Raw genomic sequence first — 26,794 nt, forward strand, 5'->3', positions numbered from 1 at the left:
AACAAATTTATTTGATCATAAGCTTTTGTGGGCTACAGCCCACTTAATCAGATGCATAGAATGAAACATATAGTAAGAAGATATACAGAGAACATGAAAAGGTGGAAGTTGCCCTACCAACTCTAAGAGGCTAATTAATTAAGATGCGCTATTATCAGCAGGAGAAAAAAAAACTTTTGTAGTGATAATCAAGGTGGCCCATTTTGGACAGTTGACAAGAAGGTGTAAGGATACTTAACATGGGGAAATAGATTCAATTTGTGTAATGACCCAGCCACTCCCAGCCTTTATTCAAGCCTAAGGTAATGGTATCTAGTTGGCAAATTAATTCCAGTTCAGCAGTTTCTCGTTGGAGTCTGTTTTTAAAGCTTTTTTGTTGAAAAATTGCCACCTTTAAGTCTGTTACTGAGTGACCAGAGAGGTTGAAGTGTTCCCCTACTGATTTTTGAATGTTAAGATTTCGGATGTCAGATTTGTGTCCATTTATTCTTTTGCATAGAGACTCTTACCCACAACTATTTCACATATGGGGACAATACGTACCTTCAAGTCAGTGGCATTGCAATGGGTACCCGCCTGGCCACACAGTATGCCAACATTTTTATGGCTGACTTAGGGGACGAGAGCTAAGGAAGCGTTGTTCTAACGCCCCTACTCTACTTGTGCTACATTAATGACATCTTCATTATCTGGACCCATGGAAAAGAAGCCCTTGAGGAATTCCACCATGATTTCAACAATTGCTATTTTCCCCACCGAGGTTCTAGAGGAAAGATCACATGTATCAAGGGAAAACCTTGGAACCAAGCAGCAAGTAGAAAACCTAGAAGAGATCATGCAACTTCCAAAAGCTCTTTATGACAAATGAATATGCTTTCACCCAGACCTGAGCCTGGGAGGCAGGATTTCTCTTTCTGGATGAATAGTTTACTTCAACCACAGGGTGGGTGCGAGAGTCAGCATGTCAGGGATACTCTCGAGCTAAGGGCTTCACCACGCTCCTCCTCCCTCCAGTCTTCAGTCACCACTGATCCCACCAACTACAAGCTAGTCTAGGACAAGATCTCCCACATTCGGTACATGGGAACAATAGGAGTCGCCCCCCACCCCCCAAGAAGAGAATTTCTCAGGGTTTTACTCCATCTTTATTGTTCACAAGTTCACTGGAGAAGTCCTCCACCTCTGACGGTCCAACAAATGGATGAAGAAAACAAAGTTCCAGATGGATATCCTACCTTCAATAATGATATAGTCCACATTCCAGTGTTCCACTGCTACCACAAGCTTCTGAGATTAGCTTACAGCATGAATCGCTACCAGTACTGAACACTCCCGTTGTCTCATTGCCCCCCGTCTTTCTGAAAAGGCTGGTGATCAAGCCAGACTCTGGTCCCAGGGCACTTACCTGTACCCTTTTTTGGGCAACATCTTAATCAGAGCCTTAATCAAAGAATGTAGGACACAGCCCCAAGACTTGGAATTTGGAGCTCCTGTAAATGCATAATTCATAATAAACACAAAAATAATTCCTTGCGCTCCTTGACAAGGATCATGCACCTGGGTGTAGAGAGAGATGTTAACAACACCGATCTACCCCTCAGTAGACAGATTCCAGAAGATTCAGAATTTGATATCCATGCTGGTCAAGTGCAGGAGCCCAACCATTGCTCATTGCTGGGCTTCCTGGTCTCATGCCAGGGGTCACTCCAGGGGTGAGATTCCACATCAGGTGCCTTTAGGCTTTTCTTGTGAAAATATGGGACCACTCCCTAGAGTGCAGGCAACTTCAGGTACATGTCCCGAAACAGGTTCTTAACTCACTGAGATAGTGGATAGTCTGGAAAATTATCCACAGGGGTCTTTCCATATGCTTTCTGGAACTCAGGGTTCTCACCACCGATTCCAGTCTGATGGGAAGCATACCTGGATCCCAAAATGGTACAGAACATCTGGAGCCCAGGGAAAAGGGATCACGGCATTGATCTCTTGGAACTTGGGGCAGCCAAACTAGCTCTTCTGAGATTCCAGAGCCCCCTAAAAGAAAATCATGTCATGACAATGGCTGCATACATCAACAACCATGGAGGTACAAGGAGCGCAGCTCTATATGGAGGAACAATGGAGATAATGGAATAGGCAGAAACAACTCTCCCCAAAGGCGATCCACATAAAAGGAGAACTGAACCAAAAGGCAGACTGGCTTAGTCAATGCAACACCAGCAATTCAGCATGGTGCCTAAACCAGAAAGTCTTCAACCTGATCCTGCAGATGTTCGTTCCTCTGTCAGTCGATCCATTTCCCAATCACAAGAATGCAAAGCCATCAAAATTCTTCACCAGGGAAGCAGACCACAAGTCATGGGGGCAAATGTTTTGTCAAACAGATGGTCAGAAGTCCTGCTATATGCATTGCCTCCCTTTCCTCTGAGGGGAAAATGATCCAAAAGATCTGGTAAGAGGAAGCAAAAAAAAGTGATAGTGTTAACTCAGGTAAGAGAGTGATAGTCTCTCTCTTACCTGACAGAACTATAGCTGGAACCGCCTTTGCAGCTACTGGTGAGGTCCTGGTTTAGAATCCTCTGGTATCCAGATTCCTCGGAGAAGTCAGACTGGCCCGATCAGTAGTCATCTTCCCTTAATGGGATCTACCACTCATGTTGAAAGCCCTAAGCACTAATCCTTTAGAAAGCCTGACTTCTGTATCACCGTTTTATCACTCCATCAAAACCTGTTTTCTGGTGGCCACTACATCTGACAGATGAGTTTCAGAACTGGCAGAGTTCTCTATGCAGGAACCCGACTCTGTTTCGGTTTGACAAGGTGGTGCTAAGGACTCCAGAACATTGTTGCCAATTGTGAATTCTCCTTTCCATGCCTCTGAAGAGACTGTCCTCTCTTCATTCTGTCCAAAGCCACAGCACCTGATCGAGAAGGTGTGGCACACATTAGATGTCAAAAGAACACTGAAGATTTACATCAAGCATACAGGATCTACAAGGAGGTCAGGTGCCCTCTGTCTTCTTCCATCTGAAGTGTCAAGGACTCCATCTCCAAGCTCTTTCTTGCTATATAGATCAGACTATGGTTGAGGGTACATTACTGTCCCATGAGGAATCAAAGCAAACTCCACAAGATCCATGGTGACCTCGTGGGTCGAAAGAGTATGTACTTCCACCACAGAGATCTGCAAAGTAGCAACATGATCACTGGCTAAAAATCTTTATCAGACACTCTAATGGACTTTGTCTTCCAGAGAAAGCTACTGTAGGTGGTGATCCAGTAATAACCTTGCCTTTTGAGCAATTCTGTAAAAGGGAGGGTTTTTTTCTTCTGTTTGTTCTCTTATCCCTCCCTACTTCTCATGTGTAGCAGAATTATGAGAAACAAACTGCAGAATAGAAAATTTCTTAAATTAGTTTATGAAGGGGTGTTAAACTCAAATAGTCCAAAACTGATTTTTTTGGCCAATAAACTATTCAGCAAAAAAAATTTCACCCAGCTCTAGTCTCACTACTGGTAAAGGAAACAGCTTTTCTCAGCTGCTAGCTGTGACTGCATTAAAACGAGCTGAAGCCACAGTGCTGGGAGGCTTACACTGTTGATCACCTCTGGACAAGAGCAAGCAATAAAATAAAAAATTTATTTGCTGGAACAGTTTAAGGTTTTCTCTTCCTTTCTCCCAATCATAACTTTCCACTTCTTATAGCACAGACCACCACTGCTACTCCTACAGTATATGCTTCAAAAATTAATTCTGGCATAGGGAACTATTCCTTAGGAAGTGAGAGGCTTTGTTGTATTGAAGATTGTTTTGAATCAGGACTTTCCTTTTGGATGTTAATCTGATTGATGTTTCACCACTGAACATTTCAGTTGCAGGAATATAAACACCAAAGACTACTTTTTTACTCTGTTAGCATCACTTAAGAAAAAAAAGCTATCAAGTACTTTATTTTTTAATCTACATTATATACAGATAAAGGCCACAGCAGTTTTTCACCATATAAACCCTTTTAAAGTGGAGGGCTTTATGAAGGAGATACAAAGTGAAGTTCACTAATAAAGGCATATACCATGTTCAGCATTTTTGAAAAAAAGGTGAAGCATATACCTGTTTGTATTTTGCAAATTCATCTTTCACAAACTACTGCTAAATATCCCCTGTGCAAAATGTGTAAATTCCTTATTCTTCTTCTAATTGAGAAATCAGGTTAATTTCATCTTTGTTATTCATATTAATGCATAGTAGAACCTCCATGTAATTAATCTGTCAAGACTATCATCTATAAATAGTGCACTGTAATATTTGTCATTTAAGTTCTAATTGAGCAGGGTTTTAAATTTTGATAAATGATCTTTTATATACCTTACTAAACATCTAAAACTGATAAAGTACTAAAGATTATAGTGCCAAGCAACACTGGTATATCACCACATTAAGAACTTCAGTATGTACTCAGTGAGACCATAGTCCTTGCATTAGTTTACAGTCCATTATGAACAATATCTGCTGCATGTAAACATGACTAGAGATAAAAATACATCATAAACTTCTGTAAAAGATAACAAAATATCTTCTTTAAAAAACAGAGTTAGACTATTACTGCACAATTTACAATTTTAATAAAATAGTACAACTTTATTTAGTTGTTACCAGTCCTGAGTTCGTTGTAATAATAATTATATATATATAACGATAGCCCTAGTTCCTGGTCAGGGTCTGAACTCAATCAGTACTTGTTAGCAGAAGTCTTCCAATATTTGTTGCTGAAGGAATTCCACTAAGTATGATACTGTCCATTGAGAAAATTATATACCAGGAACTGGCCAGTGCCACAGTACTGCGTTGCAAAGAGTTTTCCATCAGGAGTGGGATCAGAGAAAGCAATTTCTTCTTTTCTCAAGTATGAGCCATATATAAAATTACTCCTGTTTAAAAAAAGGAAATTGGTTATTTTCCATGAAATGATCATGCAAAAGTATATTTTTATATCTTGAAAGTTACCTTTCTTCAAATTATTTTTCAGTTGAGCTGATCCTTATAATGGGTCTTCACTCTCCATGGAGCTTTAGGGACAAAACCAGACCTGTCTGTCCCTGGCTGGGTGTTAAACCTCTTTCTCTGAATAGTCGGCCAAAGTAACTTTCTTAATATGTTTTAAAGTATATATGGGGGGACGGCTGTAGCCATCAAATAGAGAATTCATACTTTATGGTGCATGTGTGCTACAGTATAAATTTTATAGCTAAAGCCTCTTCTCTCCCCATCTGCATAATCTGAGACAACAGCCACTGAGAGTCCAGTTTAAAAAATAATAATAATAATAATAATAATAGGCAGGATCATTTGCACAGAACAAATGAAGAAAGCTTTCTTTCAGGTAAGAAAACAAGTTCTCCCATTCTTCATATTGATCCTCAGTCCTTTACAGAGGGAATTAATCTGGAGCTCAAAAAATGATTTCAACATGCATGTGTAGAAGAGCAGTCTGAATTCAATGTAATGGCACAGCATGAAGTACCTGCCTGCTAAAGGCACTGTGAGTGTCTTGGATGTCTACTTTTTAATGTACAGCAAATATACTGGTTACCAGGTGCCTGCCTTGCATATTTCCTCTTAAATTATTACCTCTTGGGCCACAAAGCTATTATTCAATGGAGCTCTCAGAGGATAGAGGAGTTCTGATATTCCCCACAGCCATCTTTCCCCCCAGCAGCTAGATGATAGATAAAAAAAATTATCAAATTCTACCAAGTCTATTATTTTGGTAGATAATTGACTCCACTCAATTTCTATTTTTATTTAGTTACAGTAGATGCTGAAATTCAAAAAGTTAAAGCTTTATAACCATTAAAACATCAATTGACAAAATATACAAAGTAAATATCCTTAAATTCTAAGTTCTCATGCCACATTCTTTTCCTTTTCCTATCTGTAATTTTTGATTATCAATACAATATTTTGTCAGTTTGCGTGTACAGTTTAAAAAAAAAATCTATATTTACTGACATATATAAAAATCCAATCCTTCCAAGCCTACTTTTCTTTGTAGGAGGAAGATAGTCTGACTTCGTGTATGTCTCGAGGGGGCTGTGGACATAGATGGTGCTACCAGTTTTTCACAGAAGGCACTCTGTTAGGAAAAGAATGAAGCCAAGGCCATTTCTTATGATGTGTAAAAAGGTAGTGTTTAATTTCTGAATAAAAACCAAACCTGGGTCAAGTACTACTTTAACTAGAATCCTAGCAGTGTCTTCTGTACCAGCACAGCTATCAGAAATACAACCTCAAACCTTTATATGCAAGTCAGTGAGTGCTTAAGATGGTGTTTGATAAGAGGGTCAAACTATCTTGTAATCCAAGGATGGAGGTCTTTGGCTATGTTAGATAGAGATGATGCTGTGAGAAACAATTAGACATCAGGATAAAAGTAGATCTTGCCTGGTTTACAAACAACATGGCTGAGCAATGTACTTTCAAGATGTTTATCATTAAAGGCATATAAAGGGAGAATAAATTGAGTCTGTGTCCTTTTGTTCATATATGAAGTACAAAAATGGGCCAAAAGGATTATTCTCTCCTTGACTTTTAACATAGGAATCTCAGGTGTTTACCCCTGCTTTACTTGATGTGTCCTTGTAGGGCCCAGGATTCTAGATTTGGCGCTCTCCAAGACCTTAACTGAAAGGTAGGACCCGAAACAGTTAAACCCACAAAATAAAAAGGGACATCAAGGGACCATACTGCAAGAACTCCAGAATCTGATGGATGTTTGCCGATCTGGACAGGATCTATTTATCAAAAATTATATTTCAACCAAATAGAATTGTGGCTGTGGATGAAGCACCCTTTGAGAAGAGCAGGCTAAAAATAGAGTGTATGGGTGTGTGTGTGTATGAATTTGTAATGCGTGTATATAAAAAATACCATGCCCAAAATATGCTGATGTCAAGAATATTTTACTCTGAAGGAAGGCTAGCAGTTGTTTTCTCTGTACTGCATTTAAGACCACGTTTCTAGCTAGGAATTGAGGGAGGCTCCTAGAGATCTTGCACATTTTCATCTTATTGTTTTAAGAGCATGTATCTGCTGAGGAGTCTGTTAAAGCTAGAATGACTCTAGTGAAACAGGTAACTAATGCTAAATCCAAGCCCTGCTGAGGATACGTCCATTATTTTAGATCAGGATCTATTCAGCTGTCAGAAGGGTCCTTTCCAGCAAGATAATGGTCTTTAATTAAGGACTATTTAGATTTAGTGAGTTGGTATGTAGAGTGAGGGAAAATTCCTTGTTGGACTCTGATGAAAATCATTTACAGGTGTTTTTGATGCTTTCTGTCTCTAGCATCTCCTTGCTTTTGATCCATCACATGTCACTCAAGAGGGAGGATGGTCTCAAGCAATTCTGAAAAACAACTATTTTTAGATTTTTACTTCCTCATGATGTGATTCAGAAATTGTTTGTTTTTTAGCAAGACTTCTGCTCCAAAGAGACGCATTTTATTATATATATATATATATTATATATTTTTTTTTTTTTAAGTTAAGGGGAGCAAGGAGTTCAGGTGCTGGGCCCAAGGAGGAAGATTCCCTAGGTTCAACAGAGAATGCATCCCTAAATTAAAAAGGGAGGAACTGGTATCCATGGCAGTAAACCTGTCTTCCAATCCAAGGGGACATTGCAACTGTCAAGGTCTATGGGGACCCTGCTACGCAAAGCTGCAGGAGCCCCATACATAAGAAAGCTTACTATTGGAAACGCTGGTGCAGTCAGCAAGGAAGCATTAGTCTCCACAATGATATTGTCAGGTTGCTGTGAGAATGGCTATTGAGCTCAGCTCTTCACTCACCCTGGACCCAGTTAGAGACTTCTGCTTTCTACCTGTCAGAGCTTTCTACCAGAGAGCAGAAAAGGTAAAGCTCCCCTTCAATGAAGGTCTGGACAAGGAATTACAAGCAGCATTTTCTGATTCTTTATTTTTTAGATTTGTCTGATGTTTTCGTCAGACAGAAGAGCCTACTGCAGAAGGATTTGAACTCATAGGGTCTGTGAAAATAGAATTCAAGACAAATTAGCAAATTTAGGTGTTCACGTGAAGATATCAACTTAAAAGCAATTTCCAGCTTTAGAAGAAAAAAAAAATTAATACAAAGGTTCTGAAAACAAAATGGTCTACAAAGGGAGTCCAGAGCCTACTGTGGGGAGAAAGTGGGGGAAGTGAACAAACTGGCTGGTTCTTTGCTGCAGAAGAAGGGGAGAGGTGGCCTTCCTTATTGATAGATTGGCAGTTGAACACACCTAAACTCCATGGAAAATAAAATCTATTGTAATGATCAGTGGACCTGAACAGGGTGAAAAAAGTCAGATTCAGACGAATGTTAAAGACCACTTAAGGAGAAGTGTAAGCAGGTAAGAAGAATACAAGAGGTATCCCTGTGTTTTTGTGCCTGTTACCGTCCCTTTTTCCTGCTCCCAAAAAATCCAGGAGATGTAATTAATAGATTAGGTAACATAATGAAGAACACAATTTATCTTAGGGTAAGAGTGCTTAACTCCCATTTTCATAAATCACTTAGGCACTCTTGAAGATTTTGTCCCAGGTCTACTTTGACTAGTCCATTGTGGACAACATCCTGTCAGCTAATTTGACTCTTTACAATTGTATCCAAGCAAAGTTTTTTTTAGGGTAAGCAAGCCCTATTAGAATACTCAAATTTTTTAAACTGTAAAAGTCTGTGTAAAACTGAGCATAACTTTCAGTTTCTATCCACAATTCACTGGGGGGGGGGGGGGGGGGAACAAACAACAACAAAACAAAACAAAACCCACAAAATGATTGTCAGACAAAAAGCCTCAACGTTAAGTTGAAGACTGAGCCCCAAATTACTAAATTTATTGATTTATTTAATATTACCTAAGACACTCTATCATCCGAGAAGCGATTTTCTTCCGACGCATCATACTGAACACCCAGATTCGACTAATCCCACAGAGAGCAGGCTCAGGAGAAGTCGAGCAGCACCAGGCTTTTTGTCGCTCAAATATGATTTTCTCATTTTCTGAACTAACTTCTGGAATCTTCTCTTCTATAACTCTATAGCCCTGCAGATAATGTCAAACTTTAACAGCATGATTCATAACTCCACAATGTGTTAGCAATGCTTGTACAAGATAATCCATTCTCCTGTAAACAAACACTTCAGTTACACATATGTTCTTTGATGAAGGGGCATAGCATGTTAGTGTATGTTTTCTCATCACAGTCTCAATGCAGTGTCAAACGGTGAAACTCATTGCCAGGGCATGTTGTGAAAGCTAGAAGTATAACTGGGTTCAAAAAAGAATTAGACAATTTCATGGAGGATAGGTCCATCAATGACTATAAGCCAAGATGGCCAGGGCCACAACCCCATCCTCTGGTGTCCTTAAGCCTCCAACTGCCAGAAGTTGGGACTGGATGACAGGGGAGGGATCACTTCATAATAGCCTTGTTCTGTGAATTCCCTCTAAAGGCATCTGGCACCAGCCACTGTCAGAAGACAGGATACTGATCTAAATGGACCATTGGTCTGAGGCACCATTGCCATTGTTACATTCACAACTTTAGTTTCATTTCTGTCCGCTTAATTTCAAAACTAGGGTAGAAGAATCAAAAGTATCAGGGAGATTTCATGTATGGCGTTTCTTTGGTTTAGTTCTCCAATTGAATGTGACAGCAGTGAACAAAACTTCCTAATAGTAAGGTAGCCATTAAATTGCATTAACTTCTATTTTTTGTTTGTTTGTTCTTTATTCACCATCTTGGGGTACTTTCTGGGAGGGTTAGGGTGTCCCTATTACCACAAGTCTGTAAAATCAGGGCTTAAATACATGGAGACATTAATATCTACATTTTGGAAATGCCTATGATGGAAAAGTCTTTACCTGTCTGATAAAGATTACCTTAGTAAGATCTTTTTTTAATAAGAAAGTTGTGATTATTTTCTGTCCTCAGAGGAGTACCTTTGTACAGACCACATGGTATAGGATAGAGACTGCTAAGTGCTGGAATTTTCAGTAGATAGTAGAATCCCTGAATTTAGCTGTCACAAATAAAATCATAAATGCCTTAAAATGGGTTCATATTAAACATTAATGGCCAGACCTGAATTTTAACTACCTCTGTTGCTCTAGTATATCTAAAAACTATAATTGGTCATTCAACACTGAATCCCCAGTTTACACCTCTGGAATTTGATCACTTACCGACTGAATATGTTCTGCAATTAAACAACCAGTCACTTTTTTGTCATTAGAAATGAAGAGAAGTGTCTTTGTTCTAGAATAGCACATGAGTGGAGCCTGTTGGAATCCCAGGTCGTTGTCTACCATCTCTCTAATCTCTTCAACCTGTTAAAATAATAAATTAAAATTAATGTACAGCAGAAGAGCTACATATAGATATACCACCCAAAAAGAACTGCTACATTTATGGAAAGGTTCCAGACATTAAACAGATTGGAAGTGTTATTTTTCCAGAAGTTTGAAGGATTACTCTAGATATAAGATAGCTATATGGATCTATTTAAAGAATGCTTAATTGCAAATATTAAATTAGACATTTCTTTTGGTCAACTTCCAGTAGTTTCAAACTTGATGATAAGTCTTGTCCATTATCACGAATGTCTTTCAGGCCGGGAAACAGGATTCCTAAAATTAAGTGCAAACTTTGATGAATTAGGCCAGTAAATGTCCTAATCAAGCTCCATTACAACTCTCAAGTCCTAATTTTAGATGAAAGACATTTTTTAATCTCAGAAAAATAAGACAACTCTCCCTCTAAGTCTGAATGTGAAAAGCACGAATGGATTAGCAGACAAGATATAAACACAGCCAGCAATTTTGAGTTGACTGCATACTTCAGATAAGAGTATTAGTAACATAAAAAATTCCAATACTATATATATATATATACACACACACACATTTAATTTAATCTAACCTGAGACATTATCTGTCAAGACTAGAGTTCAATAACTTTCAAAAAGGTGATACTATTGGTTCCATCTCCTAAATCAAGATAAGTAGAAGTTGCAGTTTTATAAACCAGACCTGAACTACTGCCAAATAAACACTCTGATTTCCAGTATTAAGTATACAAAATATTTGAAGTCACCAGTAACGAGTGATAAGAATTTTAGACTTCTCTCTCAGCTTTAAACTTCCTGTACTTTGCACAAAAGTTTGTTGTGTCTTAAAAGATACTCTAGCAAATTAATTAGGAGTTTGAAATGACTGACTGTCCCTCTCTGTTAGGATACGCCTACACAGCAAAGAAAAACCCACAGCTGATCCACGCCAGCTGACTCAGGCTCACAGGGCTTGGGCTGCGGGGCTGTTTCATTGCTTTATAGACTTCTAGGCTTGGGCTGGAGCCCAAGCTCTGGGACCTCCCTCCCTGCAGAGTCCCAGGGCTTGGGCTAGAGCCCAAGCCTAAAAGCCTACACAGCAATGAACCAGCCCCACAACTGAGTCAGCTGGCACAAGACAGCGGCAGGTTTTTCTTTGCAGTGTAGGGACACCTTTAGAGGCTAAAAAGCATCTGATACATAAGCAGGCAATATGCAAAAGTCTTACTTCAATGTTATATTGAAATTGATATTTTAATCCCAAAGAAATCATGTAATTCAGTGTAAAGTACAGCATTTCATGTGATAACAATGTATGCAGTAAGAGTAGTGTATATGTACATTTACTATTAGATACATACTAATTTAGAAAATTGTCTCAGTTTTTCATTAGGATCATACTAATAGTTTTGTCACACTAGAGTGGAGAGCTATGGTTATCATGGGACTCTAATTTCCTGACTTGTAAGGTTGAGAATTTAATTGCACACTTTTTTCTTTCAGGACAATCAGTCATCAACACAATTCATTAAAAATAAGTAAGGGGGGAGAAGTGTAACCAAAGCTGCAGAAAAAGCTTCCATAGAAAATGCTATCTAGAGCACAAAAAACGTACACATGTTCCATCACTAATATCCCTGAAGGTCTCCCATTGATGCACTGAGCGGGGTAAAACCAGCTCAAGTTCATGAAATTTGAGCAAGTACCCTATTGCAGCAAGTTAGCAGTTTTTTTGTTGCAGTATTCTCTGAAGTCCTTGGAAATGAGGTAACAGAAGCACTAATCACAGGTCTTACAGTTAATATTGCAGAACACCACTGCTATGCCAAAAGGCAAGTCATGAACTGTAATAATTCCTTGCTTGTAATATGTTAATATTTTAATAAGTTTAAACATCAATTAAAAATTTATTACACAAAAAAAGATCTACTTCACAAGTCAAAAGCTATTTCTTAAACCTAACCAAGTCACAACTTCTTGAATATTTTGCCTAACTACTAGAAATGTAAAATCACAATGAAATAAATTACTTCTAATCATTGCCCAAATCAGATACTTGCAGTTACACAAATTGTCATAATAAGTAGTCAAGTTTACAGGTATTAGAAAATTTTGTAGAACATGATAAAGAAAAAAGGTAATAGATTTTGATAGTAAAAGATTTTTGATCGTATGTTACAATTAATTTCAGTCTTGAATCTCTCTTGTATTTATCTGATCTTAGATTCCATTATCTGAACTACAATTAAATTCACTATAGGTGCATGTCAGTCTTCATTCTTATAATATGCATTTCAAAAGATTTTAAATCTAGTATTAAAAAGGTTAGATTTATATTTAAATGTGATATTTCAGTTTAACAGGCTTAAAACTTCAATGACATTTTACAAAAGCATTGTTTCTCTCTTCTGGAATTTCAGAACCAACTGCTAATCTCAAAGGCTGGATTTGTCAGTTGTTCCATATGCAAAACTCTAGTTGAAATCAACAAGAGTCTGTAATATATATCAATTGCAGATCAAGCCCTTATGATAATTTCTTGGAAGAAAAACAAATAAAATAATGCAGTTTCTCATAACTTCCCCCCTTCAATTGTTTACTCTATTAATCAACTACAGACTACCCATGATCAAAGGGCTTCATCTAGGATAGGGTGAATACATAGGGCTGAATTATCAGATGTGCCAAGGTTGGACTTGGTGCTGTTAGGGAGTGAGGGGAAGTGGTAAGTCTAAGTCTGCACTGAAGTGTTCTTATAGTTTTGGCATCCAAGAAAAGACTTCATAATAAAATTAGTTTATAGTGAAATAAGTTTAAACACCATATTTATCCTTAGAAAAAAAATATCGTGCAGGATAGAGTATACTTTATAAAAAAAAAACTAATAGCTTCAATGTACCTTTTTAAGTGCATACTTTGGATCATCAGGAAGAACCATTATTATCTTGCCATCAGGATATTCAGCCAAAATTCTCTCTTTCTTCCATCCCTAAGTAAAACAAATATTTATCTATACAGTGTACAAGATAATCTTTTTACAATCAGAAGAGTGACATACATATCAATTTATCTAGATATAATCAGCCTGTGCAAAACCTATGCAATAACTAATTAGTGATAGGATAACTGGTAAACAACTTGATCAGTCCTTATTTATTCACACAATAGGCATAATGCAGTATCATTCAATACAACATTTTGTATACCAACCATATCCAGACACAACTCATGAAACTTTTATCTTAAAATTTCCAAATGAATGATTTTTTTTTGCAAGATTGTTATCATGAAAATTTAGTTTGAACTACAAACTCACTCAACCAATATAACTGATTTCCCAGCCTATAAAAAATATAATTTTCCAGAGTCCAGAAATGGAAATCAACTACGTTTTTATTTTAAAAATTCTTTAACATGGTTACCTCCACAAATACACACTCAGTTTTAAAGTTCTGGCATGCGAAAGACCTCCAGGAGGTTTTAAATGAACTGATTGGCATGCAGTTGCCCAAAACTTAAGGAACAGGGTTTTTTCTTGTTATTGATCATAAACTATCAAAGCCAAAGAAGGAGACTATAAAAAGTATTATAACTACCTTCTAAGAATCTAATGGGGAAGGAGGCTACGTTGTGTGTATCTGAAGTTAAACATACTCAAAAAATTAGAGGTAATTAATTCTTCTTCAGATCCACACTCGTGGTGATTAATGAGCAGTACCTGCATGGAAAAAACAAACAAAAAAGCCACTTAAATCTAGTAAGATGGGACAGATCCAGAAATTAGAAATCGAGTTGCTTTGACGGGATTCTGAAAATATTGAATACAAAAGAAATGAGGAACAGTTAACTAGCTAACCTGTAAATCTCACACAAAGCACCTTTATGTAAAAAGCCTTTGAAGAACCAATACAGATGGAACGATTTTCTCAGTGACATGTACCATCCGGCTTAAGTAAAATTTTAGCTGACTAAAAAGCAAACTGGATTTGGCACTGAATGCCATATGTACTACCAAAACAAGGCAAGTTTCAGAAGGGTTATTTCTACTTCATTTTTTAATTATCTTGATACTTTCAACCATTTTTTCCCAAACAAGATGTAAGATGACACTTTTAGAAACAACCGGTATCGCAGATTTTCACTTGATGCCAGCAGTGAAAACGGGCACAAGAGGACCCCTTAGAACATATGCTGTTTCCCAATGATGTTACTGCTGAAAACTAATATCACAGCGATGTCATGCATAAATTTAGTTTCAATCCTGCCCCCCCTTCCCCTCTCAATGATAGCACTGAATACTAACAGAGAGGGGCAGGCCAGTCGAATGATGGTAAAATTCTGCTGCTGGGGCACAGCAAACAGCATTATTTTGGCACTAGGGTAGTGTAACAGCAACACTTGTGAGAACTGGATCACCAGTTAGAGCAAATGTAAAGTCTCCTAGATGAAGCAGGAATTAAGCCATTGTAAAAGCAAAAAAAAAAAAAAAAAAAAACCTGACAAAAAGGGGATGCAATGCATGACAGTTCGTTAGCAAGAGTTAGGCTAACTTTAATAATGCAAAATTTGTAAAAGCGAAAAATGTGTAAAGCGACTAAAAAAAACAAATGTAAAAAGTTGCTGCGACCTTGTGTAAATAATATAGAATGTAGACTAAGAGTCTACATTAGTGAGCAAAACAAGATATCAAAATGACCTATGTATAAACAAAATGCAGCTGTTGCTTATTATTGTCCGTAACAAAGTATAAATGCTTGCTGTAATTTTTACCTGTTGAGAGACCTGCTTAGCTCTCTCCCTCTGCGCAGTTGTGAGAGTTAATAAAGCATCTGACTTGCTGTACCCAAACAAATAGTGAGAACTCTGTTTTTCTCCGACAATTTGGGGGCTCGTCCGGGATGGCAACGCCCGCAGAGGCACCGGCAGCTGCTACTGATCGTTCCCCTTCGAACCCCATGGCGCCACAATAGAGGTAGGAGACCTTTTGAAATCTCTATTGGGGTGTCGAAGAAGGACTGTCCGTGGGGCCGTCTGTCCCTGTTGGGCTCACGCCATCCGAACTTATTGACTGTGCAGCAAGGTCAGATGCTAAGCGGCTTAGGGGAATTGTTGCCGCCCCCTGTATGCATATGCGAGGTGCATAGGTATGCACCGGTGTTGAGGGGTTGTTACCGCCTCAGGAGGGGTTTTTACCGCCTCGAGTGATGCATCGAGGTACTTGAAAATAGTACCTAGAGGTACTTCGGAATAGTACCTAGAATAAGGGGGTGGGTGGGTGTGAGAGAGAGAGAGACCGACCCAGAGTACTCTGCGAAGTCTTTTGGCTCGTGACCAGAACTACTCTAACACAAGCCCGGTGACTAGAGGATCTTTTAGGACACCATCATCTGTTTTTTGGTGTCTCACTTCAATCTCCCACAGCTTCCATCAGCTACTCCTGACCAACTGAGAATGTCACTCAGCTGGTGTAAGTAACACGACAATAATCCTACCATAACAGCATCCTGAGTGCTGTTAACCCAACACAAAGATGCAGCCTTATATTTTTGGTAAAAATCAGAGGCATTCCAACTAGAGTTGGTCTGCTATTTTTCATCAAAATGAAAGTTTGACAAAAGTAGAAAAAAAATTATGAAAATGGTTTTTTCAGAATAGCTCTAATTCCACTGAGTTCTGTCTAACTATTGGGGGGAAGGGGAATGTTTGTTTCATGTTGCCTCATTCTGCTGCCACTGCTTTCAAGACAAGTAATATTTTAGTAGCACGACTTATCTACAGTGGAGAATTCAATAAAATCAGCAGGAATTAAATCATGAAGGACAAATGAAGCTGCCTCTAAATATTTACAGGATTCTTTTTTAAATTGATTCTACTGTTTCTCTCATTTTCTGATTTTTTTTAAAAAAGGAACTGAATATATTTTAGTACAAGATATTCATTATTCGTTTCCAAATTCCAGAGGCTTAGAATTCAGCCACAAAGGTACTATTAGGGCTGAAAATTTATATTTTGAAGTCTTGCCATGCACCTTATGAATGTTCAGAGAAAGATTTAGAATTAATTTGATTTTACAGCAGAGGGTAGAAAGCAAGTTTAAAAATGTATCCATGTTTTGATTTTTGGAGTTAGCTGTAGGCATTTCCAAAAGTTAATAGGTTTAAACAAATATCTTTTATCAGCATTCCTATTGTTGTTCACGCATTGTAAGGACTAAGCCACATTTTTTCATTATACAGTGTTGATAGAAACACACCAAAAGTTCCTGGGAAGTAATGTATTCGATCCCAAAGGATTGGTAGAACTTTTTTATATTATGAATAAGATTTTTAGTAATCATCATATTTGACTTGGGTATCTGGGTGGAGGCATGAGGCTTACTGGGTTACTTTAAGGGAACTGTGTTGTTGGCTTCTGGGTAACCAGTGAGGTATTACATAAGCTGTTCTGGTTTGGTAAATCTACGTATTGGAATATCCACAATCTTTGGGGATTGTCTGCCCTATTCTTTGCAGTTCACCCTTATTGCGTGACCTCAGTTGGCTCCCCTAGGACTCCGGTCACAACATGAATGGGGTTACCGCTGTGGCATTACACCCCCTATACTTCATAATATTATTATGTAACCCCTTTGGGGTTTAGAGAGCATGGCCCTTTAAATCTTTTTCCTAAGTGGGAGGGGGAGAGTAAGAAAAAAGGAGGGAAACTCCAGGGGGCAGCGCTGGAGCTCCAGGGAGAGGGGGAGGCAGCCTGGAGGCCCAATGCAGAGTCAGAAACCCCAGTACTCACAGCCCCGTGCAGCTCTGGGCAGCAGTGATACTGGGTCCAGCCTGTCCTTCTCGGCAATTCCTCCTTGGCACAGTGCTCCTCCTGTCCTGGGATGTCCCCGATACGCCCTGTCCAGGGCCTGAGACGGACAGGGCCGATCGGGGACACCCCAGGACAAGAGCCAGGAGGAGCACTGTGCCAGGGAGGAATTGCCGAGAAGGACAGGCCGGAACTGGACCCAGTATCACTGCTGCCCAGAGCTGCACAGGGCTGTGAGTACTGGGGCTTCTGACTCTGCATTGGGCCTGCAGGCTGCCTCCCCCTCTCCCTGGAGCTCCAGCGCTGCCCCCTGGAGTTTCTCTCCTTTTTTCTTACTCTCCCCTCCCTCTTAGGAAAAAGATTTAAAGGGCCATGCTCTCTAAACCCCAAAGGGGTTACAATTATATGAGTATGGCATAATTGTGATGTATTTTGTGTAAGATGAGGCATGTGAGATATCATTGAAAAGGTTATGATTTACTGAATAGAATTATCCTACTTGTATGCATGTATCATTTTGGTATCTGAAGTTAGGAACATTGTCTATGCATCTATTAGAAATGTGTTTGCACCTGGGGAAAAAGGTTGCCAGTCTAGATGGCTGGCTGAGAAGGGCCATTAGGGAGAACAATAGGGCTTAGAAGAATTTTCCCACCAGGAAGCCTTCTTGAGTACACTACAAACAGCCTCTGAGTCATGGCTACTGTGACCCTACAGGGACACCTGACCAAGTCACCTGGTACTGGACTCCATCTTGGAATACCAGTACTTTTCCACTGACCGGGCATGGGAACCAAGCTTGGAATACAAAAGGTTCTTGCCATACGCAAAAACGATTTAACACAGGGGAGTTACATCAGAGGTTGTTCACTGACTCCCACTCTAACGAGACTCTTGGAAACACCTGAGGAACAAGAACTAAACTGGGGGGGAGGGAGGGACGCACGGGGGAAAGTGCTGGACACAGGCTAGAGAGGTTTCTAGCCTATGAAAGGAATACTGGGGTTTTTAAGCTGCAAGCAAGGGCAGCTGACCCATTAAGAATCTCTACAACCGGCTTAAATCATCTTTCAGGGTGAGAAATTGCTACTCATATCCAATCTCTTAAACTTAGGCCTGGTCTACACTACGAGTTTAGGTAGACTGTAGCAGCGTTAAATCGAATTAAGCCTGGACATGTTCACACAACGAAGCCCTTTCTTTCGACTTAAAGGGCCCTTTAAACCGGTTTCTTTACTCCACCTCCGACGAGGGGATTAGCGATAAAATCGGCCTCAGCGGGTCGGATTTGGGGTAGTGTGGATGGAATTCGACGTTATTGGCCTCCGGGAGCTATCCCACAGTTCTTCATCTGGACAGCGCTCTCAACTCAGATGCACTGACCAGGTAGACAGGAAAAGCCCCGCGAACGTTTGAATTTCATTTCCTGTTTGCCCAGCGTGGAGAGCACAGGTGACCACGCAGAGCTCATCAGCACAGGTAACCGTGATGGAGTCCGAGGATCGCAAAAGAGCTCCATCATGGACCGAACGGGAGGTACTGGATTTGCTCACCATATGGGGAGATGAATCAGTGCTAGCTGAACTCCGTAGCAGTAAACGAAATGGCAAAATATTAGAAAAGGTCTCCCAGGCCATGAAGGACAGAGGCCAGAACAGGGACGCACAGCAGTGCCGTGTGAAATTAAGGAGCTAAGGCAAGCCTACCACAAAGCCAGAGAAGCAAACGGAAGGTCCGGGGCAGAGCTGCAAACATGCCGCTTCTACGCGGAGCTGCATGCCATGCTAGGGGGTGCAGCCAGCACTACCCCAACTGTGTGCTATGACTCCGTCACTGGAGAAACACACAGGGAAGCGGGTACGAGGAAGATGAGGATTAAGATAATGTAGATAGCTCACAGCAGCAAGGAAGCGGAGAAACCATTTTCCCCAACAGCCAGGATATGTTTATCACCCTGGACCTGGAGCCAGTAACCCCCAAACTCACCCAAGGCATGCTCCCAGACCCTGAGGGCACACAGGGGACCTCTGGTGAGTGTACATTTGTAAACATTACACATGATTTAAAAGCAAGCGTGTTTAGTGATTAATGATTAGTTTGCCCTGGCAATCGTGGCCAGTACAGCTACTGGAAAAGTCTGTTAATGTGTATGGGGATGGAGCGGAAATCCTCCAGGGACATCTCCAGAAAGCTCTCCTTCATGTACTCCCAAAGCCTTTGCAAAAGGTTTCTGGGGAGGGCTGCCTTATCCCGTCTGCCATGGTAGGACACTTTACCACACCAGGCCAGTAGCACGTAGTCTGGAATCATTGCATAACAAAGCATGGCAGCGTATGGTCCCGGTGTTTGCTGGCATGCAGACAACATCCATTTCTTATCGCTCTTTGTTATCCTCAGGAGAATGATATCATTCACGGTCACCTGGTTGAAATGGGGCGATTTTATTAAGGGGACATTCAGAGGTGCCCCTTCCTGCTCTGCTGAACAGAAATGTTCCGTGCTGTTAGCCACATGGTGGGGGGGGAGGGGTGAAGTCATCATCCCCGATAACTGGGTATGGGGGAGGGGAGGAGGGTTAGTTGGGTTTGTGCTGCATGTTAACCCGGAAACCGCAGCCCCTCCTTTTACATTGCAAACCCATTTTAAATGGCCAACCCAATGGGTGCTTGGTATGGGAAATGAGGGCGCTACTGTTTGAAACCATTCCCACACGTTAAGAAGATTAAAAAAGCTAAAGACTGTGGCTTACCATGGCTGCCTGCAAGCCGAAATCTGTTGCCTGGCACTGTATGAGTGATCTCTCACACCAAATGGGCAGACCCTCAATATAAGAGGAAAAATGCGACCTTGTAACGAAAACACATGTGCTGTGTAATGTGAACAGCAAAATTTAACGTGAAAGAGTGTACTCATTGTTCTCTAAAATGTGTCTTTTTTAATCACCTCTCCCTTCTCCTCCACCAGCTGCAAATGTTTCTCCTTCACAGAGGCTAGCGAAGATTAGAAGGAGAAAACGGCGGACTCAGGATGACATGTTCACGGAGCTCCAGCTGTCCTCCCACGCTGAAAGAGCACAGCAGAATGCGTGGAGGCAGTCAATGTCACACTACAGAAAAGCACAGTATGAACGAAAGGAGAGGTGGCGGGCTGAATCGCGGGATGAACAGAGCAAGTGGTGGGCCGAAGATGATAGGTGGCGTCAGCTTGCAGACAGAAGGCAAGAGTGATGCTCCGGCTGCTGTAGCATCAAACTGGTATGCTCCAGCGTATGGTTGAGCTGCAGGAAAGGCAGCAGGAGCAGAGACCGCCGCTACAGCCCTTGTGTAACCAACAGCCCTCCTCCCCAAGTTCCATAGCCTCCTCACCCAGACGCCCAAGAACAGGGTGGGGGGGCCTCCGGCCACTCAGTCACTCCACCCCAGATGATTGCCCGAGCATCAGAAGGCTGGCCTTCAATAAGAGTTAAAGTTTTAAACTGCAGTGTGTCCTTTTCCTTCCCTCCTCCCCCACCCATCCCGGGCTACCTTGGCAATTATCCCCCTAGTTGTGTGATGAATTAATAAAGAATGCATGAATGTGAAGTAACAATGACTTTATTGCCTCTGCAAGTGGTGCTCGAAGGGGGAGGGGAGGGCGGGGTGGTTGGTTTACAGGGAAGTAGAGTGAACCGGGTGGGGGTTGGGGCGGAGGGTTCATCAAGGAGAAACAAACAGAAGTTTCACACCGTAGCTTGGCCAGTCACAAAACTCATTTTCAAAGCTTCTCTGATGCGCATCGTACCCTGCTGTGCTCTTCTAACCGTCCTAGTGTCTGGCTGCGCGTAATCAGCGGCCAGGCAATGTGCCTCAACCTCCCACCCCGCCATAAATGTCTCCTCCTTACTCTCTCAGATATTGTGGAGTGCACAGCAAGCAGCAATAACAATGGGGATATTCTTTTCGCTGAGGTCTGAGCGAGTCAGTAAGCTGCGCCAGCGCGCTTTAAAACGTCCAAATGCACATTCCACCTCCATTCGGCACTTGCTCAGCCTGTAGTTGAACAGGTCCTGACTACTGTCCAGGCTGCCTGTGTACGGTTTCATGAGCTATGGCATTAAGGGGTAGGCTGGGTCCCCAAGGATAACGATAGGCATTTCAACATCCCCAACGGTTATTTTCTGGTCCGGGAAGAAAGTCCCTTCCTCCAGCTTTCGAAACAGACCAGAGTGCCTGAAGACGCGAGCATCATGTACCTTTCCCGGCCATCCCACGCTGATGTTGGTGAAACATCCCTTGTGATCCACCAGGGCTTGCAGCAGCATTGAAAAGTACCCCTTGTGGTTTATGTACTCGGTGGCTCGGTGCTCCGCTGCCAAGATAGGGATATGGGTTCCGTCTATCGCCCCACCACAGTTTGGGAATCTCATTGCAGCAAAGCCATCCACTATGGCCTGCACGTTTCCCAGAGTCACTACCCTTGATATCACCAGGTCTTTGATTGCCCTGGCAACTTGGATCACAGCAGTCCCCACAGTAGATTTGCCCACTCCAAATTGATTCCCGACTGACCGGCAGCTATCTGGCATTGCACGCTTCCACAGGGCTATCGCCATTCGCTTCTCAACTGTGAGGACTGCTCTCATCCTGGTATTCTGGCGCTTCAGGGCAGGGGAAAGCAAGTCACAAAGTTCCTTGAAAGTGCTCTTACGCATGCGAAAGTTTTACAGCCACTGGGAATCGTCCCACACCTGCAGCATGATGCGGTCCCACCAGTCTGTGCTTGTTTCCCGGGCCCAGAATCGGCGTTCCACGGATAGACCTGCCCCAGTAACACCATGATTTGCACATTGCTGGGGCCTGTGCCTTGTGAGAGGTCTATGTCCATGTCAATTTCCTCATCACTCTCGTCGCCATGCTGCAATCGCCTCCTCGGCTGGTCCTGGTTTTGCTTTGGCATGTCCTGGCTCTGCATATACTCCAGGACAATGCGCATGGTGTTCATAGTGCTCATAATTGCCGCGGTGATCTGAGCGGGATCCATGATGCTATGGCATCTGGGCTGAAAAAAGGCACGAAACTAGTATCTGACGGACGGAGGGAGGGGCGAGTGACGACATGGCGTACAGGTACAGGGAATTAAAATCAACAAAGATGGCTGTGCACCAGGGAGAAACACAAACAACTGTCGCACAGAATGGCCCCCCCCAAAGATTGAACTCAAAACCCTGGGTTTAGCAGGCCGTTGATTTCACAGAGGGAGGGGGAAGCAAATGAATACAGAACAAATCTATTTTTTACATCTTAAGCTGGCAGACGACAGTGCAGCATGACTGATAGCCCTCGGCATCTTCTGGGTGCTTGGCAGAAAATACTGGGAGCTTGGCAGAAAATAGCATACTATGACTGATAGCCATCATCGTCGAGACTGCCCGGTGCCCATGATTGACAGCCACTGCAGTACGACGACTGATACCAGTCGTAATATACCATCTTTACCAAAAGGCAAGGGGCTGCTGCTGTGTAGCAATGCAGTACCACGTCTGCCGGCACCCAGAGGGCATATGGTGACGGTGAGCTGAGCTGAGCGGTTTCCATGCTTGGCGTGGTATGTTGTCTGCACAGGTAACGCAGGTAAAAAGATGCAAATAGATTGTCTGCCTTTGCTCTGACGGAGGGGGAGGTGCCTGACGACATGTACCCAGAACCCCCCGCGACACTGTTTTGCATCATTCAGGCATCGGGATCTCAACCCAGAATTCCAATGGGCGGCGGAGACTGCGGGAACTGTGGGATAGCTACCCACAGTGCAACACTCCGGAAGTCGACGCTAGCCTCTGTACTGTGGACACGGTCCGCCGACTTAATGCACTTAGAGCATTTTATGTTGGGGGACACACAATCGGCTGTATACAACCGATTTCTATAAAACCGGCTTCTATAAATTCGACCTAATTTCGTAGTGCAGACATACCCTTAGATTGCCTAGCAAACAAACAAAAATGCAATCTGCTTTGATTGGTCTGTTAAACCTTTTAATCACTTAAAAATCTCTTTTGTAGTTAATGCATTTGTTTTTGCCTTGTCTAAAACCAGTTTATGTGGAAGTCATAAGTTGGAGCAAGAAGCTGTGTATATTCCTGTCCACATTGAAGGAGACGGCAAATTTCATGGGCTTATATTGTGCAGTTCCTCAGTGCAGCGCAAGATGGTATCATTTTGGGTTTACCCTCCAAGGCGGGCGGGGGTGGGGATGCAGTTAAGTAGCTGGGCAGTTCCTTAGCTGAAGCCTTCCCATGCAGAACTGATCTCAGCATCTGTATGTAGCTGCAGCTGGGTGGGTCCCTACCTGTATGTGTTCTGGAAGAGGTTTGAGGGCCTGTCACAGCAGAACAGTGTGAAGGGAACCCAGGTTGGTGGGTCAGGCAGGCTCAGTGGTACCCTAGAACCAGGTGGCATCCTGGGGGGAACCCGTCACAGTCTGCAATACCAAAATTCTCTAATATAGACTTGCCTTTAAACCATGTAAATTAAGAATACAGTAGAATGCGTTAACTCTGAATTTCCCAAGTTCGTATAAACTTAAATACGATACGATTCCAGAAATTGTTTGTTGTGCCACATGATCTTGACTGGTCTACAAAAATAGGTTCCCAAAAAAATTTACCCCGAAGAGTAGATGATATACTCAGATTCTTCTTGAAAATATTTAGTTATGGATGAAAAAAAAAAAATCACTTGATACTGTTCAATTCTGGTAAGGAACTTCACAAGTTCTTTTCTTGATTATGCCTTTAACAGGAATGTCTTTCTGAAATTAAATTCTAAAAGTGAACCTTTGTACGTTGCATCCTTGACACTCTGTGAAGATGGCAAAGGAACAGGGTCTATAGTTTAGAGTGCAGAACTGAGTAATATGACCTGGATTCCCATTTCCAGCTCTGCCACTGATTGAGTGACCTTGGGCAAATCACAACTTCTCTTTGCCTTCATACCCTGACCTGTAAAATGAGGTATTACCTCTTAAGGGGTGTTGAGATTTTGATTGTAGAATGCTTCATGATTCTTGGATGAAGGGTGATACGTACACAGTATTATCAGGGGTTAAAATAAAATTAAGACATTTTTAGAACAGTAAAAGAAAGGTGATATCAAATAGCATGAGCTATCCTATTTGAAATATCAGCAAGGCTTATTCTGCACAGCGTATTTATCCTCATACTCAAGGATTCAATATGGTTAAGAGAAAGCATAAGTCTTCTGTTTACCTCCATCTTATGAAGATGAATGTTCAGTTTTATCTTCAATACCAATATCCTACTAAATTCCCACATTCCAAAAGAGTTGTTATAAATGCTTTAAGCCAATAGCCATTACAAATAGCTTTAAGTCTTGTCCTTGGGATTTGGTGACCCAAAGAATTATGAGCATGGGTTCCAAGATATATTCCCAGCAGTAAACAGTGATTAACTCTTACTATTCAGACTAGATGTGATCGAAGACACTTTCTCCCTACACACAGTCATGCCTAAGTCATAGTCCTACTGCAACTAGAGATGGACTTCATATGGAAAAAAATACTGTGTGAGCATGTAATTAAAGATTGTATGACAGAGCACTGAATTCAGGTTGTCATTGAAACTTTAATTCTGCCATCTCCTAACTTCTGACTGCTTGACTTTGCTACCTTAATAATGTTATTTTAAACACAGAAATGTGTGTGATTTCCTAGGTTTTTAAGAAAACTGAAAAAAACAGAAATTCCATATCAACATCTCCACTGACAATTGGCAGACCTGGAACCTTTAAATTAATTACACAGACCTGTGCCATTTGAGCTAACGGAGTAACAGATAGCAGTAGTATGTTGGCAAGCACTACAAGAGGATGGAACACTTTACCAGTGGGTTTCACAGGTATGTGCTGAGAGCAGAAGGGTAAGTCTCTAGAATCTAGAGTTCCATTCCAAGCTCTGTGCTTTAATGGGAACAGACTCCTCTATTCCATCTTACCTACCCAGTCACAAGTCCAATCTTATCTTCCCCCATCCCTGGCTCCTTGTCTCAGTTCATTCTCTTCACCTCAATAGTTCTAGTTTTCATTCTTCAAACTTCTCATCCCAGTGCCCAGCACGTTCTAGGTTCATCCCTCCAAACTCCATGTCCAAGACTAAGCCTACCCCTGCACTTTAAGTCCCTGTTCCCTGCGTTGCAGCTCCACGGCCAGTCACCTCCCCGTTTCCCCCCACACATTTCCCATCCCTACTGCCTTAGTCCCCAGTATCCCACCCCCACACTTGGTTCCTTGTCCCAATCTTTGTCCAAACAGTACCAGGTCTCCCCCTCTACACCCTGGCTCCTTGTCACCTCTGTATCCCCGCCCACTGGTTCTCAGTCTCCTCACCTGGCTTCCTGTTCCAGTCACCTGCACACTCCAACTCATAGTCCCTATTCCCCCCCCCCAAATCTACTACCTCCGCCTTTCCTACAGGCCCAACTCTTGGCCACTTTGCATTTGCATCAGGCAATTTCCTCCTCCATGCAGCCTGGGTCCAACTGGGGGAGGAGGGAGTATCACTGAGAGCACTGGAGAATGTCTCTCAGTTTAGTTACTTGGACCCAGAGCCAGCACAGCCTTCAGTAGCCTAGAGCTACAGGGAAAGGACTGCTCAGCCTGGGGCTGGAGTATGACCAGTGCTGTCAAAAATCTTGAAAATTTAGCTACTAAAATTTAAGGAACCTCATAGTAAGCATGCCATTTTTTAAACTCTTATAACTTGGCCAAGTTTGGGCAGATTTTTATGGGGATGGCAAAAAGTACACCCTCACACAAAGGCCACCCACTGTGCCAAATTCTGAGTCTATATTCAAAGAAATGGGGCACTAGAGCTTTTCGAAGCAAAGGTCATTAGAATTTAACATGGGCAAAACAACATTTTTCCCTAGTCTAGTTCTCAGAAATTGCTGAACCATTGTGGCTGAAGTTCTCCAAAAAATATGCAGTCTGAGGCAGACACCCAGCCTGGAAAATTTCAGCTCAATTTGTTAGTTTGGCAAAGTTAAAAGCAACTGAAAACAGGGCTTTATAATGGGAAATGTCAGCCAACATTAATAGGCAATGCTACCAGCCCCACCTATAATAATCAGTAATTTTGAACACAAATAACTGGAACACTGATCAATATTATTCTAAGGTGGGGAAGTCTTTGGAGAATACATAAGACTTAAATCTCTTCCTAAAAGTCAGCAAGAGACAGAGTTGAAAGGAACGGAAAAAAAAATTCATTTTACCTCATTAAAATGAAAGTTGTGTCAATGATGACAACAAAAAACTTTAATTTCAAAAGGCAAATATTAAGACAGTTATATTGAAGGCAAAAAGCAAGTATTCTTGTCTTGCATAAAATAAGACTTAACTTGGACTTGAAAAATCCATATGCCAGTAGTGAGTAAAAGCCTTCCCTGGGAAGTGGAAAGGGAATGCAACTAAAGCCATCAATATTTACAGAATTCAGGGTCTCATGGAAAAATACTTCCAGCACTTCTGGGTGCAAAGACAATCTTTAAAATATGAACTAAAGTAATGTTAGCTTATTTACTCTGCAGGCAAATAGTACCACTGCCTCT

General features: G+C 41.5%; 1 protein-coding gene across 8 annotated transcripts in view; it reads right to left on the bottom strand.

Annotated features, from left to right (window-relative positions):
• Positions 1-3,942: 3,942 nt before the first annotated feature.
• The window catches only part of ESCO1 (establishment of sister chromatid cohesion N-acetyltransferase 1), a 52,603-nt gene continuing 29,751 nt past the window's right edge, over positions 3,943-26,794 (bottom strand). For 4 of the 8 annotated variants that reach the window (XM_034762747.1, XM_034762748.1, XM_034762749.1 and 1 more), the window contains 4 exons: positions 13,289-13,378; positions 10,247-10,390; positions 8,916-9,103; positions 3,943-4,929 (listed from right to left, as the gene is read on the bottom strand). In XM_034762747.1, coding sequence (XP_034618638.1) covers positions 4,782-4,929; positions 8,916-9,103; positions 10,247-10,390; positions 13,289-13,378 — 570 coding nt within the window. In that variant the 3' untranslated portion in view covers positions 3,943-4,781. Of the gene's footprint in view, positions 4,930-8,915; positions 9,104-10,246; positions 10,391-13,288; positions 13,379-13,985; positions 14,108-26,794 lie in introns of those variants that run through there. The other 4 variants (XR_004644712.1, XR_004644711.1, XR_004644710.1 and 1 more) reach the window with 3 other exon arrangements.

Source organism: Trachemys scripta, chromosome 2, assembly GCF_013100865.1.
Source record: "Trachemys scripta elegans isolate TJP31775 chromosome 2, CAS_Tse_1.0, whole genome shotgun sequence".
Taxonomy (NCBI): domain Eukaryota; kingdom Metazoa; phylum Chordata; order Testudines; family Emydidae; genus Trachemys; species Trachemys scripta.